Genomic DNA, 15226 nt, shown 5'->3' with positions numbered 1-15226 from the left:
ATAAAGCTCGTAATACGACCCTAACTATGTCTCTACTGATTTTCTGGTGGACACCTTCCAATGGCCATTACAATTTTCAACAGCAAGGTCATCTCTCAGATCCATTCCCATCCTGCTTTCCGCACAAAGCTTTTCCACCATCATTTGAGCTTGAGAACATAGACAGGATGGGACTCGGGGAAGTGCAGCACCTAAGATTTTTTAAATAGGTGTTTAAATCGGTGGCACAGCCTTTTCTAATGAGAGCGTGTTTGTAAATAGTAAAGTACCTGATTAAAGGCTTATGAATTAAAGGGTTATAGGAAGCTGACTGTACCCCTTTAGAGGGGGAGGGGGCAGGGGGTAAGGCTGCCAGATTCAGGTTGGGAAACTCCTGGAGATTTGGGGATGGAGCCTGGGGAGCACAGGGACCTTAGTGGGGTACAATGCCATAAAATCCATCCTGCAAAACATACATTTTCTCCAAGGGACCTGATTTTGTAGTCTGGAGATGATCTGTAATTCCAGGGATTCCACAGGTCCAGTGTTCCCTCTAAACTGAGTTAGTGTGAGCTAGTTTACAGATTTTTAGCTTCCAACTCACACATTTTTGTCTTAGCTCAGGAAGGATGACCTCAGAGCACACTAATTTATGCGGCAGTTCACACATTTAATGCCAGTAGCTCCCAAAGTAGAATTTTTGCTCACAAAGACTCTGTAGCTTAGATAGAACATTGCACAGCTGGCATCCAGGCAATCGTACATTTTATTCCTTATTATTTCTGTTCTGCAGTGACTTTCAGCATGGAAGATGTCTTTAACCCCCCTTCCTCTTTGATGTAAACACACGGAGGCTGGATTCACTCAGCCACTGAAGTGTAAGGATCAGAGCGTGGGACTGGGGAATCTGGGAGTCCCAGGTTTGAATCCCCATTTTGTTATGGAAGCCTGCAGGGTGAGCTTCGGTCAGCTATGCACTCTCTGACTAACCTACCTCACAGAATTGGTGTGAGGAGAGAATGAATGTAAGCCACTATGGGTCCCCGTTGGAGAGCTGAGGTATAAATGAAGAAAATGTTTTTAAATGCACTAATTAGGTGGTAAAACGGATTGCATGTGCCACTTTAGACCTAAAAGTGGGGGATCGCAGTGGAGTGTAGGTTAAAAATTATCTGCAAACAGAAAACCAGCGCACCAAGCAAAGCAGTGGAAGCTTTCTCCCTGCTGTGCCCGTTTACGTTTAGTATCTGTATGGCATTTTTTTCTTTATGCAAATATTTCAAAGTTGACATCGGCCACCTGCAGCCTGCTGTTGCGCAATCCATTGGCTTCCTCGCTCTCCTGACTCGAATGCTTCCGAGGAGGGGGGCGACCCTGGGTGGGTTCGCCTGTTCCTGCAGGCCCGAATGGGGCGGCCGAGTTTTGGGGAGGGAAACAATTCACACCTTCGGAATCGGAGCTTCACGGTAAAGGAAACCGAAACTGGAGCCTTTTCCCTCCGCAGCGATCCCGGTCACATGCGCCCCACTAGCGCTTGTTCAAAAGGCAGCGAAGCGCGCCCCAGCCCCAGCCCTTCCCCATCATAAGAAAGCCCACCATGGCCTCCGCTCCCAGTGAGCTGCTTCGCCTCCTGCTGCGCGTCCTGGGCGCCTTCTGGAGAAGCCTGGCGCCCTTCTGCTCCTGGCGCTGGGGGGCGCCCATCCCACGGCGAGTCCCCAAGGCAGGACCCGCTGCCCGACCGGTGCCTGTCAGCGTCAACTACCACTTCACCCGCCGGTGCAACTACAAGTGCGGCTTCTGCTTCCACACGGCCAAGACTTCTTTCGTGCTGCCCCTTGCAGACGCCCAGAGGGGTCTCGGCTTGCTCAAGCAGGCGGGTGAGTAGCCCGGTGCCAAAAGCTCGCGGCACGGCTGGTGTGGAGGCAGCACGCAGAGAAAAAGCTTTTTTTCCAGCAAGGGGCTGGGTGCAGGAGAGGAGAGCGTCGCGTCGCGTCGCAACACCAGAAGAAAAACAAAGGGGGACTCAGTCTCTCAGGCAAACTCGTCTCCGGTGTCATCCTTCCGCCAACCTCGGAATGGGTTTGGTAATTGTGCAGGGTGTACCTGTAGGCAAGTTAGATTGGATTTGAAGACCTGGACTCGGATCGCTTCTCACCAAGAAGAAGTTTGGGCATCTGAGAGAGAAGCTGAAACTTCATGACTTCAGTTGGTGAACCTGAGAAGGGGATTGTTGGGTTTCTGATGCAATTTCACTTCCTGTTGTCATGAGTTAATTAAGTGTTTGTATATGCATGCTGATGTTTAGCCAGTGAGTAGGTAGAGCCAATGAGAATGTGTGCACTTGCTTCCCGCCAAGGCTAGGTGTCAATATGCATAGTGACCATTGAGGGAGAGCCCTAATAGGCTAATATATATATTTGGGTGGTCGTCTGAGGGAAACCATTTGGTCAGTTTTATTGCCTTTTGTGTTAAGCCCTTAGATCTCCATGCAGTTGAAGTTAAGACTCGAGAGAGTCAAGATGTAGCCTAGAAGCTAGATAGGATAATGAATCCTTCTTTGTTTTCTAGAAATCCCAGTCATACCTTTTCCTCATTAGTAAAGTAAACTACTTTGTTTCTTAAGCTAAACCGTGTGCCTGGCTGTTATTTGTGGTTCTCTCCACATTACTCTGCTAGCAGTATGTATAAACCCCAACAGGTTTTTTCCTTCCCTTAGTTTAACCAACCTCACAGGGTTGTGAAGATAAAACAGAAGAAGGGAGAATAGTGTGTGCTGGCAGGCATGAGATAAAAATGTGATACCATAGGAGACTACAGGCCATCCCTTGATTTTCTTCTTTTTCTCTATAGCATTATCCAGTATAAATGCAGGTGGGTAGCCTCGTCGGTCCGAAGTAACAGAACAAAGTTTGAGTCCTGTGGCACCGTTAAGACCATCAAACTTTTATTCTGGGTATAAGCTTTCTCGTGCAAACTTTGTTCTGTTGTTTTAGACCAGGGGTGGCCAAACCTGCATAATGTAAGAGCCACATAGAATAAATGTCAGATGTTTGAGAGCCACAAGACAGAAGGAAGGCAAATGGGGAGGAAGAGTGGAAAGAAAGCAACTTTAATTTTAAATCCATTTTCCAAGCCACCAGCTGGCTTGGCTTGGAGAAGTGATTTAAAGAGACAAATGCCTTCTCCAAGCCGCCAACAGGGTGTGGGGGCTTTTGGAGCCACACAATGTGTGTGAAAGAGCCAGATGTGGCTCCCGAGCCACAGTTTGGCCACCCCTCTTTTAGACTAACATGGCTACCCACCAGTATTAAACTTAAAGGTGCCAGTAGACTCAAATGCTGTTCTGTTGCTTCAGCCCAGCGTGGCTGACAGAATTAAACTTTGTTGGTCTTAAAGGTGCCACTGAACTCAAACTTCATTCTCCGGTATAGGTTGACAAAATATGATTCTGCCCAGACGCATAATACAGAGTGTTACCAGCGTAGCACAAGAGTAAGGATTACAAAAGGTCTATAAAGTGTAGAAAGAACTAGTTACCATACAATGTGTTATTTTACTGCGTATTATACGCAGTATTATACATAACATTTATGAATCTTAAAAGACCACTTATTACTTATAGTGATAGATGTTAATCTTCAATATATGGGCCAAATTTCTTATATGAGTCAACAAATGATAGAAAAGGAATCAAAAATTTAAGAGGAATTTTGTGTGGCTGTAATTTGCAGAGTTATTTTGTCAGTTATTAATGCTTTCCATATATCAAAGTCACAACATAAGAGAAAACATGTCTTTATGGAAATAGACCAGATAAAATGGAGCTTTCAAGCGTTATCTCTGAAACACAGTTTTCACTGGTGGTTTTCTCTCTACTACATCCTAGGTATGGAGAAAATAAACTTTTCAGGGGGGGAACCATTTCTTCATGAGAGAGGAGAATTCGTGGGGAAGCTTGTCCAGTTTTGTAAACGAGAGCTAAAACTCCCAAGTGTCAGCATTGTGAGCAATGGCAGCATGATAACAGAAAGGTGGTTCAAACGTTATGGTAAGAGAAAAAATCCTTAGATGTTTTATATACATTTTACAGTCTTTTAATATATATTTTGAGTGGAAGGAAATCTTTTTTAAAAGCTGGAGTATTTTGCATATCAGTTATTCTCTCAGAGATAAAAACCCTGACGAAAGATATTCCTATATCACTGAAGAATGAGGCTATTCGAATTAGTTCTTATTAGTAAAAGTGTGTGGGGGGAGAACCTACAGAAGATACATTTGAGAATTATGGTATGATTTGGTAATCCTCTGTTGAATGTTTAGGAATTGTTTAGGGCTTGTGAACATTGGTCACCTGATCTGGCCTCAAAGAAGTTTTTTCTCTTGACTTTTCTTCATTTTTATTTTAAAAGACCTGTTTGTTGCTATAAATTCTTTTTATTCCATTTCATTTTGGTTTTGATAATCCTGAATAATCCTTTAAAAATTATGATAGTGGAGCAATTTTTTTAAAATTATATTTTATTAGATGTTGGGCTGGGCATTGTTTCCATTGGCAGTGAGATTTCTGCCCTCAGAGCATTACATTCTTGCCCTCCTGCCTCCTGCTGTTTCTAAGCAGAATTTCAGGCTACCACAGGAAGGCAGAGGTGAGAAAGTCTGGTCTTTGGGCAGAAATCCCTCTGCCCATGGAAATGTTGGGTTGGATCCAATTCTGTGTCTTTGCATAATTTTGGGAGGTGAACTTTTCATATGCTAGTGAACTGTGAGAGCTGCTTCTTCTTCTTCTGATGTATTTTCAGGTGTTTTAGCACCTAGTTTCAAATTATTATAACTATTATTAGTATTATTGTTACAACTATTCATAAAGCTGTCACAGTTCTGCTCAGACAGTTTTACACACATAGCAGCCAAGAGGGCAGAGGAAGGAGACGCAGGGGTGGGAAATTATGTCATTTTTCAGAGTGTTGGCACAATGGATTTATTCCATATTGACCAAAGGATGTGTTTGTTTTGGTGTTTTCTAGTGGTTTTAATGATAAATCAATTAACAGTGAATAAACCATAATGAGGGTGTAAAGACTTGCTCTTTCTAGTCCTGTTATTTTCTGGTCGGGTTTAAAAGTAGTTCTAGGCACAGGGTTGGATAGAATTAGAGAACTCTGGACTAATGGTGCTTATTACAGCGTACCTTGTCTGTTTCAGGGGAGTACCTAGATATTCTGGCTGTTTCTTGTGACAGTTTCAACGAAGAAGTCAATGTTTTAATTGGCCGTGGGCAAGGAAAAAAGAACCATATAACAAATCTCCAGAAGATAAGAAAATGGTGCCGAGACTATGGTGTTGCTTTCAAAATAAACTCGGTGATTAACAGATTCAACATAGAAGAAGATATGAATGAGCAGATTAAGGCACTAAATCCTGTCCGCTGGAAGGTAAGAAAGAGATGGGGAAGGTTCAGTGTTTCCCCATCAGCAAAATGTGAGAAAAATACAAAATTAACATTTTGAAAAGGCAATGATGCTCTGAAACATGGAAGCTAAGGACGATCTCAAAGACAGTAATATACATTCTGAAACTGGATGTTGATGTACTCCATTTGATGTACATTATTCTGCATGGTGGCAGTGCATTGGTTCTGCCCCAATGCATAACCAACCTATGGAATCCTGTAAGGTCACTGGAGAATCATTGATGCAGTCATCGTACCAGAATTTGCACAAGATTTAGAGTTACACTGGCAATTAATTGCATACTGTTCTTGCTTTGTGAGGATGAACCTAGATACAACTTGGCTGTATTGTCCCTGTAACATGCACTTCTGTATTGTGCTGTTGCTTATCCTGCTTATCACATCATTGCTGGTCCGGGTGTGGAGATGCATGACACGTTGGTATCACACATCGTATTTTATTATATACACGATGAGAAGGAAAAGGCAGAGAACTTGTATATACAACATCTGCCTGACTCAGAATCTCTTGCTTTGTTTTGAAGCTTCTCCTTTATAAAGTTTATCCTGCACCCAGTGCCATTAATATTTTTTTTTAGTAAACTAGTAGTTTATTAATAAACAAAATTCTACAATCTGCATTCAAATATCATAAAATAACTGAGCAACAATCTAATTACAGATAATTACCACTAACATAATATTTCAAATAAAACGGTGTAATATTTTAAAAGGTTCATGACTGCAATTATACTCTTAACTATAATCTACTTTCAGATAATGTAAAAATAAATCAGATTGGGGTAATATGGATTGATTTTTTTTATCCTGCGATTGCAAACTGCTGAAATTATGTCTATGCTCACGGTCCACCATATATATTTGAGGAGGGGTGTTGCTAAATTACCAGCAAAAGATGATTTAAAGGAACAAGCAAAACAAAATCCTCCCATGCCAACCTGCCTTTCCAGGTGTGTCATTAAATTGCTTAATAAACAATTTAGTAATTGATTGTAATTATAAAAATATTATGTTAGCCTAGTTGAGAAGATATTTAACCAAGAAAAGCAAAGCATACTCTAAGCAAATTCAAAGTGCGAAAACACAAATAGACCACTGGCTGAACTGAATCTGGCCTATAAGAACATGAGAAGAGCCCTGCTGGACCAAACCAGCTGACCATCTAGCCCTGCATTCACGCAATGACTAGCTAGTTGCTCTAGAGCAGGAGTGTCAAACATATGGCCCGCAGAGGGCTCCAATCAGGCCCTCCAGCAACTGGCTGTCGTCTGCTTCATTTTCCCTTGCCTGCTTTTTTCGGCCACCATTTTGTGTTTCTCCTTGGACAGGCCAGAGCAGCAAAGCAGCCTTTCCCTCTCCCCCCTCCCTTTTCCCAAAGGGAGGAAGAAACAACCTCAGCCAATGAGGGAGCTTGGCTCTATAGCTCTGCTGGGTGATTAAGTTTGCCAGGCTCAATAAATCACCCTGCAGAGCTACTGAGACAAGCCTCTCTTCCTTCTAATGAATGGCTGAGGCTCCTCCCCCTCTTCCTGCCCTGGGGAAGGAAAGAAAGAGCCAGAGCTTCCTTTGCCCAGTTCCCACCATCAGGAGAGCTACAAAGAGTGCTTTTAAGACTAGCAACGTTTTAGTGAAGGTATGAGCTTTTTGCCTTGCTACAGAGAGAGAGAGAGTTTTATTGGGCTTGTAACTGGGTTCCCCTCCTCTTTTTCACTGTACTCATGGCCTCCAGTCTTTCTCAATAGGAAAGCATGTGAACTATTTAGAAAAGAAATATCAAAATTATACTGAGAGCGTGTTCCACCCCAGGTTTACCCAGCACATTTTCCTTAATTTTTCTTTCACATTTTCCTTTGATGGGGGGGTCTTGAATTTAGACTTCCCAGATAGTAGACTGACACTGATCACTGTACATGGCTGTCTTCTGTTCTTGTAGTTGTTTTGTGGGGGAAAGTAGTATTTTTTGTTAGTTGTAGTCATTTTTCTGGGGGAAATGATAGTTTTGTAGACAAGCACATAGCCCTCAGTGTGTGCCATGGTACCTTCGCATGTTCTTGACTAGTGCGTGAAGCTACTTCTGTACAAAAGCTCACAGTGCCCAGCTGCTTCATGTTCCTCTGGGTCTTAGGCTCAAAGCATTGACCATGAGATGTCTGTAATGAATGTCAATGAATCAAAAGTAGGTTTGCAACTTACAGATGTGCAAACCTGAACAGCACATATTCAAGAATGGTACAGCACAGACATTATCTGCAGTTTTTGATGCAATAATTCATAGCAAGAGGTGACATTTATCAGAGACTGTAAAACAAATATTGCAAGTGTGCTAATATTTAAAGCATGTTTTATTTTAAGTAAAAAAAAACCTTTAATTGTGTGCCTGTGCCCTTTATAAAGTTTATATGTCTGCTACCTGGCATTACATTTTATGATACACATGGCCCAGCCCAACAAGGTTTCATTTATGTCAAATCCGGCCCTCATGTGTTTGACACCCTTGCTCTTGAGAGCTAACAAATGGCATATAAGTCAGGCCCTTCCCCTGATGTTGTCTGCTTCCACAGGGTTTCAGCCTCTGTCACTGAATAGGGAGATTCCCTTTAGTCACCATGGCAAGTAAGAACATACGGATCTCTTCTCCATAAATGTGACTAATCCCTTTTTAAAGTCATCTGTGCTAGTGGCTTAATTTTAGACTAAATTGCCCCGCTTCCTTTTTTTCTTGCGCTTCAACAACTTACATCTACAATGTTCTGAAAGCTTTACCCCATTTTGTATCCGATACACACTGACACTTCCCCATCCTCTACAAATGCACTTTTTAATTCACACACATAATATACAGAAGAAGCCTCCACACATGAGCACCCACTTTCTCTCTTTTGAGCGCACAGACAGACCACCCACACCCACATGCTCAGCAGAGCAGTCAGCAGGTCTTTTGGGGAAGATGGGATGGACTCAGGTGGTGGTTTAATACTGCACTTTCACTGTGCTGTAGGAATCACTTCAACTGGATTGTCTTGTCCACATAGAAAACCCAGTTGTGTGAATGAGTGATATAAGCAAAACCTCTTTTCAAGTCCTGCTCTCCATGGCCTCTTTTTCAGAAATGAAACAGATTAGGGTGGCAGCTAGAGACAAGACTTTTCCAGTGTTACCACATCAGCTTTGGAATGCCCTCCTCCCTTGAAGCTCCCCTGGCACATATTCTATTGTTTGTTTGTTTTTAGCAAAAAAAGTAATTTCTTTTAGCAAAAAAAATTATTTTTACTCTAACTTTTAAATGGGTAGGGGAGTGTTTCTAAAAACTTTTTTATTTCTTTTTAAGCCTGAGGACTGCTTTATGGATATTTTGTGCTGCTCAGTGTTCTTTTAATGTTATTTTCAAAGGGGTTCATGGGTCCGCCCTAGTCCCTGTCTCCCCAGCCCCAAACCTCTTCACAAGCTGCTGGAGAGAACTCCAGCCTGTCTCCATGACTTGAGGGTATGCCTCCTTTGAAGGCCATGGCTGGAGACACGTAGGCCCAGGAGCCCTCTGTCCACGCCTGTGAGAGCCTGGGGTGGGCCAGGTCTGACAAATGGGTTGGGTATACATTGCTACCCAGAGGTAAGGATCGGGGTGGGGGAGGGAGAGTTCCTTTACCTCCCATACAAACATTTATGAGCACCTTTCCTCCAAGGAGCGATGCATGGCTCTTCTTTTTCAATTTTATTCAAACGGCCACTCTGGCAGGAACATGTCCCAGCACAGCAAATGGTGAATCCTTTCGCTTTAGCAGTAGCCTTCCAGTGTTAGCTCCATCTTCTCCTCCTCAGACTAGCCTAACGGCTCAGCTTGCCAACACTCCCCCCCCCCCACTTCATCCTAGTTCCACCACATTGTGAGAGCCAGTTTGGTGTAGTGGCTAAGAGTGCAGACCCTTATTTGGGAGAACTGGGTTTGATTTCCCACTCCTTCACTTGCACCTGCTGGAATGGCCTTGGTTCACCCATAGCTCTCACAAGAGTTGTCCTTGAAAGGGCTGCTGCTGTAAGAGCTCTCTCAGCCTTAACTATCACACAGGGAGTTTGTTGTGGGGGAGGGAGATTGCGAGCTGCTCTGAGACTCTTGAGATTCAGAGCGGAGGACAGGATATAAATCCAATATCCAATATCTTCACAATGAACTCCACTGCTTCAGTCAGAATGCTAAGGGGTTAAAAATCTTTAAAGTGAGGAAGATTTTTTTTAATGAAGTGAAGCTGAGAGTTGCATTTTAATTTTATTATTCAGTGAGAAATTTGGTTCCTGGTGGTACACTTGTACCCCCCTCCCCTGTAATTTATAGTACAAGTTAAAACATTTCTCTAGCTTCAAGCTCTGCAGTAGGGAGGATGCAGACACAACCTAAGAAAGGATACTTGGATATTAATTTCCAATTAGTAAGGCAGACAGATTCACCAATGAGATAGCTATCAGCTTTGAATTTCTGACCAAATTGTGTACTAATGCAGCACAAACAGGTGAAGCTGAATAAAACAACAGGTGAGTTATCCTGAACAAAGACAAATTGTAATAAAGGATCCAGTGAGTAAAATGGTTAAGAGCTAGTGCTCAGTCTAAGCAACACCATGGCCCTGGCTTCTGCAACCCTGTTGCCTTTGTTGGAAATAAGCCTCTACTTGAAAATCAGAGAACTGGACAAATAATGAAAAGGCCTTTCTATAGCTGTCCTTTCTTTGCTTCCAGTACATCAGCATGGAGAATAGATACAAAGAACTAGTCTGTATTTATTTAGTTTTGAAATAAAGATGAGTGGAAAACAATGGCAGCACATTTAAGCCTTCTAACACATGTGCATCATGTTCCCTCAGTTGCATGTACACAGTGCTGTCTTATCCCTTGGTATGTTAGTGTGTCTCAGTAAGTCCAGTGTATCCTGGAAGCTTGTGCTGCTCTCTCCCTCCCCCACACCTTTGTGTAGAAAAGATATTTACTAACTTTTAGCATTCAGGCAGTAGACATTTAAAAGTATGCTTTGCTGCTGTAGTTTATGCACAGAGCAAGTAGGGGTTATGCAGCAAGTATTCTGTAAAAAAGGGAAAACGTGTACTGTATCGCCTGCTGACTCATGACTGACCCAATCTAGTACAGGCTCCCAGCCATCTTGGGTGGCCCAGTATAGATATAATGGGCTTCTTTTGCAGCTTGCTTGAGGTTTCAAGCACCTGACAAAGCTTACTGTATTTCGGGGGTGGGGTGGAGACTGCATTTGGTTTACTAGTCCACACATAATGGCACGCTTGTTCCAGGGCTATGTTTAGTAAGTACATTAAGTGCAATTAGTGTCCTTCATAAAAATTAAACATTTCGATGCTGTTGATCTCTATGGGAAAGCCCTACGCCAGGCATATTCTCTGGTCAATAGCTTTATGTCAGCAAGCCTTCAATAACTTTTAATGTGGCTACCCTTCTTTATATCGTATTACTGTAGAAAAATGAGGCTGTTGGGCTCATTCTATAACATTATTGTGTGTCTTGGAAGTTGTGACCAGCAAATAATACACTGGTTAAGCATCCATTTTATGTCTCTTAGGTATTTCAGTGTTTGCTCATTGAAGGGGAAAATACAGGGGAAGATGCTCTGAGAGAAGCAGAAAAATTCGTCATCAGTGATGAAGATTTTGAACTCTTCCTACAACGTCATAAAGATGTTTCATGCTTGGTGCCTGAATCTAATACAAAAGTAAAGTTGTATCTCTTGACTATTTGTACAGTCTGAAATCTGAAAAATGGCATCTTTATTTCCAGAGTAGAAATCAGAATTAGGTGGTTAATTAGGTGGCTAATGGAGAAATGACTGGGCTCTTGATTTCTTGGCCCAAGCAACAGGGTACTTGGCAACAGAGTACTTGTCAGAATTCCCTGCAGCGTCTTCTCCTAAGTGCTGTGGATAGTGTGGTTGAACTGACAAGTGTATCCATGCATAACGTTAAGCCATTAGGCAGCCATTGCACTCATATTATAACAGCAGCAGTCTGCAACAGAGATAGGAGTATTTGGTTTATTCACTATCTACGTATTGATTAGATTTCTTAAACAGTGAGAGGAATACAAAATAAGAATATAATAACTGTTGCTGGTGAGTGCTTTGGCCAGGCTATGTATTACATAATCATTTTCTGCAAATGCTGAAACTGGAACTCTCAGTCTTGATGCTTTTTTAAAGCACTTAAAGTGCAATTGTAAGCAGAGTTACACCTTCTAAGTCTGCTGAAGTGAAATGGCTTAGAAGAGGTGTAACCCTGTGTTCAGGATGCGACAATCCTAAGAAAGTCTCACAATCCTACTCTGATCTATTTAATGGAGCTTGCTCTCAGAAAAGTGTTCTTTGGGTGGCACCATCAAAATGTCATCCTAAGAACATTTTCCTGGGACTAGGGACTATTGGATAGACTCAAGTAGGCAGGCTCAGTGGTACAGCATCTTCTTGGCATGCAGAAAGTCCCAAATTCAATCCCCAGCATCTCTGGTTGAAAAGACCCAGTAGGAAGTGACATGAAAGACCTCTACCCAAGACCCCGGAGAGCTGCTGCCAGTCTTAAGTAGACAATACTGACCTTGATGGACCAAGGATCTGATTCAGTCTAAGGCAGCTTCATTTACAAATCTGAGTAGATCTACTTAAGATTGCTCTCTTAAGTGGCAAAATTACCTTTCCAATCCCATTGACTTCAGTGGGCTTTGATGAGTGTACCATTGTTTAGGATTGCTTTGTTAGCTTTTGTCTGTTTAGCTTTTGAAAATATACTTTTAAATGTGAGATGAGTATCTGGTGAAGGTTTAGAAACCAGAAAAGGGGAAGTTGCTGAGCAGGAAGTTGTATTATGGCAAGATGTAATGGTAATAGTTTCATGTGTTTAAGCACAGCCCTGTCTGATTATGTCAAAAGGCTGATGGGTGTGTTGTGCTATTTTAAAAGCAAAAGGAACATGTCGGGAAGGATAATTGAGCCTTTCCCTGACTTGTGTCTTGCTTTCCCACAGCTTTTCTCCCCAAGTAATTATCACAGCAATGGTAATTTCTGGTACAGGCTCCCAATGAAGTTAAAGGTACCAGTCAGCAGGGCCTAAAAGGAGGGCATGGCAGCTCTGCCATCCTTGTGTGTGTGTTTGAGTTATATTCCCCATCTGCCATTTCTTTCATTTTTAACCACATGAAATTGCTGCTGTCACATTTAGTTTTGCCTTTGGGAGTTGCTTCAACAGGACCATGATGTAGCCCTTTTAGAACTGTAGTGATTTATTTCATTTTAAAGAGGCTTATGTTGTTCTCATCTCCTCCATTTTATTCTCACAACAGCCTGTTGGCAGAATAATACAGCAATGGTGCACAACCTGATTAAAAAGTAGATAAGGGTTTATTTAGAAAATAACATAAAATGGTAAAGGTAGTCCCCCTGTGCAAGGCTGAAATAATTATATTAAGATAAAATCTGCCATCACTACTGTTCACAGTAGTCCAAGCAAGTAGATACATTAATTTCCTAATTTCCCCTCTCTTTTTTAACAGATGAGAGATTCATACTTAATTCTGGATGAATATGTAAGTTATTTTATATCTTGTTTTATTTACTGCATCAAAAATAAATCATTGGCCCTGAGTTGGATCCCATGGAAAGTTTCTGCTAATGGAAAGGGCAATTTTTACTCACCTTCCCACAAACTTCTGATTCTTCCTGTTCTGGGTCCCTTGTTCCCAGGAGCAGCATTATGAGAACATTTGGTGCTGCAGTGAAAGGCAGGGGGTCAAGAAGTCCTGTCAGCAGTGTTCCCTCTAAGCTGAGTTAGCGTGAGCTAGCTCACAGATGTTTGTCAAAGCTCAGGAAGGATGACCCCAGAGCACAATCCAGTAGCTCACAACTTTAATACCAGTAGCTCACAAAGTAGAATTTTTGCTCACAGGACTCTGCAGCTTAGAGGGAACATTGTCTGTCAGCAGAGATTTATTACAGTATCCAAGTCCATGTCTCTTGACACAAAGACTTTGCTTTGGAAATCTGAGGAGGGAGGGAGTTCTGCAGTCAGGGCACCACCACAGGGAAAGTGCTTTCACATACTGGCACCCATGTAACTTCGGAGGGTGCAAGCCCCCAGAGAAGAGCCTTTAATTAAAATTAAAAGGGTGTAACTCTGCTTAATTAATGAAAGGCTCATATAGAAGCAAATAATTCTTATATGCTCTGATACAACACAGGAATTCTTTTGGGGAAGGGAAGCGAATAGAAATCCATATTTGAAGGAATGGATTGAGACACCATCCCTGAATCATACCCATGTTTTCTGTGCTGATGGTCATAGTCTATATTGCCAGCATTCTTTCTGAGGAGTTTCCTTGCCATAGAAATGACAGCATGTGCATTTTTAACCCTGTCTAGGGAAATTCAGCTCATGAAATTAGAATACAAGTTCCAAAATGGTTTGTGGAATGTTTTCACACATGCAATTAAAAATGTGTGCCTCTTCCTATGTCTGTGATATATCCAAGAATGGACATTGCTTAGAATGTGCATTTAGTTTCATGTGAGAAAATACATTGGTGAAGTAATCACATTTGTCTTTTTTGTAATTAATTTTTGATAGATTCATTGTCTTCAGTAGAGTGTCTTGATTTATTTGTCCATTTAGCAGGGCTGGATCTATGGAGGGGCAGAGGGGGCACTTGCCCTGGGCACCGCTGGAGAGGGGGCAGCAAATTTAAAATGGAGTCCATCCTATTCTATGGGGCCATAAGGGGGCATCATTTTTTAAATTTTGCCCCCCACCTCAAAAAAAATGTAGATCCAATCCTGCTGTTTGGAAGATTTAGGTTACATTCAGAAATGAACTGGTAGCTTATGGAGCTCTTTAAATCCTAGAAAGACGGTTTCCCTTCTTTCCCTAGGAGCCAGTCTTTCTGCTGGGTTCTAAACAATGTAGTTTTTGGCCTGTCTTTTTATGGATATGCCAAGTAGCGTAAAATACACCGATCTAATGTTCAGAAGTTTTCTTGGTTGAAATTAGGCAGCCTGACCCCCCCTCCCTGCTCTGTCAGTGTACTCTTCTGCAAGTTATTAAGTTTTGGGTAGCTGCCTCCCTAAATATTCTTCTTTCTTGCCTTTCCAGATGCGTTTTCTAAACTGTACAAATGGCCGGAAAGAGCCTTCCCGATCAATCCTGGACGTAGGTGTAGAAAATGCTATACAGTTCAGTGGATTTGATGAAAATATGTTTTTCAAGCGAGGGGGGAAATATGTATGGAGCAAAGCAGATATGGCACTCGAATGGTGAACAAACATATTTAGAAACTGCAGAAGTGCAGAAGTCATGAACATCTGAATTATTCTACTCTGCAGAGAAAGGTGCTTTTAAAGAATTTCCCACTGCATTTAGGTATGCAGCAGTATTCATTTGTGTGTTGCTTGTGCAGAGAACACAGTCAACACAGCTTGCCCATAAATGTGAATTTGAATGCTCCTTTATTATGTATTTAAATAATGGGTCGTAATAGGAACTGCAGACATAAGGCAGTTGTGGGGAAATGGATCAATGCAGAACATGAGGAAAAGATCTGGACTACAGCACCATCAGCCTCCCCATGCCTAATTATCACAGAGAAGAATTTAAAAATTTTAAATAGTAATATCCAATGCCATAAAGAAAAGGAAGGGCAGTTTGTTGGCAAAAATAGAAGTGTTCAGATGCCTATTTGTAGGAAAGCACAGACCAGAAAATGCTGGTTCAGTTCATGAACAGAACT

The 15226-nt window shown here is 42.0% G+C and overlaps 1 protein-coding gene across 2 annotated transcripts; it reads left to right on the top strand.

Annotated features, from left to right (window-relative positions):
* Nucleotides 1–1575: 1575 nt before the first annotated feature.
* On the top strand, nucleotides 1576–14848 carry RSAD2 (radical S-adenosyl methionine domain containing 2). Of its 2 annotated transcripts, XM_060258180.1 has the most exons (6): nucleotides 1576–1856; nucleotides 3866–4027; nucleotides 5182–5411; nucleotides 11025–11174; nucleotides 13001–13033; nucleotides 14593–14848. In XM_060258180.1, exons 1-6 carry the CDS (start codon nucleotides 1577–1579, stop codon nucleotides 14755–14757), a joined length of 1020 nt encoding a protein of 339 aa, XP_060114163.1. In that variant the 5' UTR covers nucleotide 1576; the 3' UTR covers nucleotides 14758–14848. The 2 variants fall into 2 exon arrangements, with proteins under 2 accessions (XP_060114163.1, XP_060114172.1); XM_060258189.1 differs by lacking the exon at nucleotides 11025–11174.
* Nucleotides 14849–15226: the final 378 nt, after the last annotated feature.

The sequence above is a fragment of the Heteronotia binoei genome, chromosome 1 (genome assembly GCF_032191835.1).
Source record: "Heteronotia binoei isolate CCM8104 ecotype False Entrance Well chromosome 1, APGP_CSIRO_Hbin_v1, whole genome shotgun sequence".
NCBI lineage: Eukaryota > Metazoa > Chordata > Lepidosauria > Squamata > Gekkonidae > Heteronotia > Heteronotia binoei.
This window is presented reverse-complemented; position numbering and strand designations above follow the sequence as displayed.

Bases quoted from the DNA above. Each gene is read 5' to 3' on its own strand.
- RSAD2 (XM_060258180.1), top strand. From the start codon at position 1,577: ATGGCCTCCGCTCCCAGTGAGCTGCTTCGCCTCCTGCTGCGCGTCCTG. The intron at 1,857-3,865 runs GTGAGTAGCCCG...ACTACATCCTAG, and splicing joins CGGCTTGCTCAAGCAGGCGG to GTATGGAGAAAATAAACTTT. The intron at 5,412-11,024 runs GTAAGAAAGAGA...TATGTCTCTTAG, and splicing joins TAAATCCTGTCCGCTGGAAG to GTATTTCAGTGTTTGCTCAT.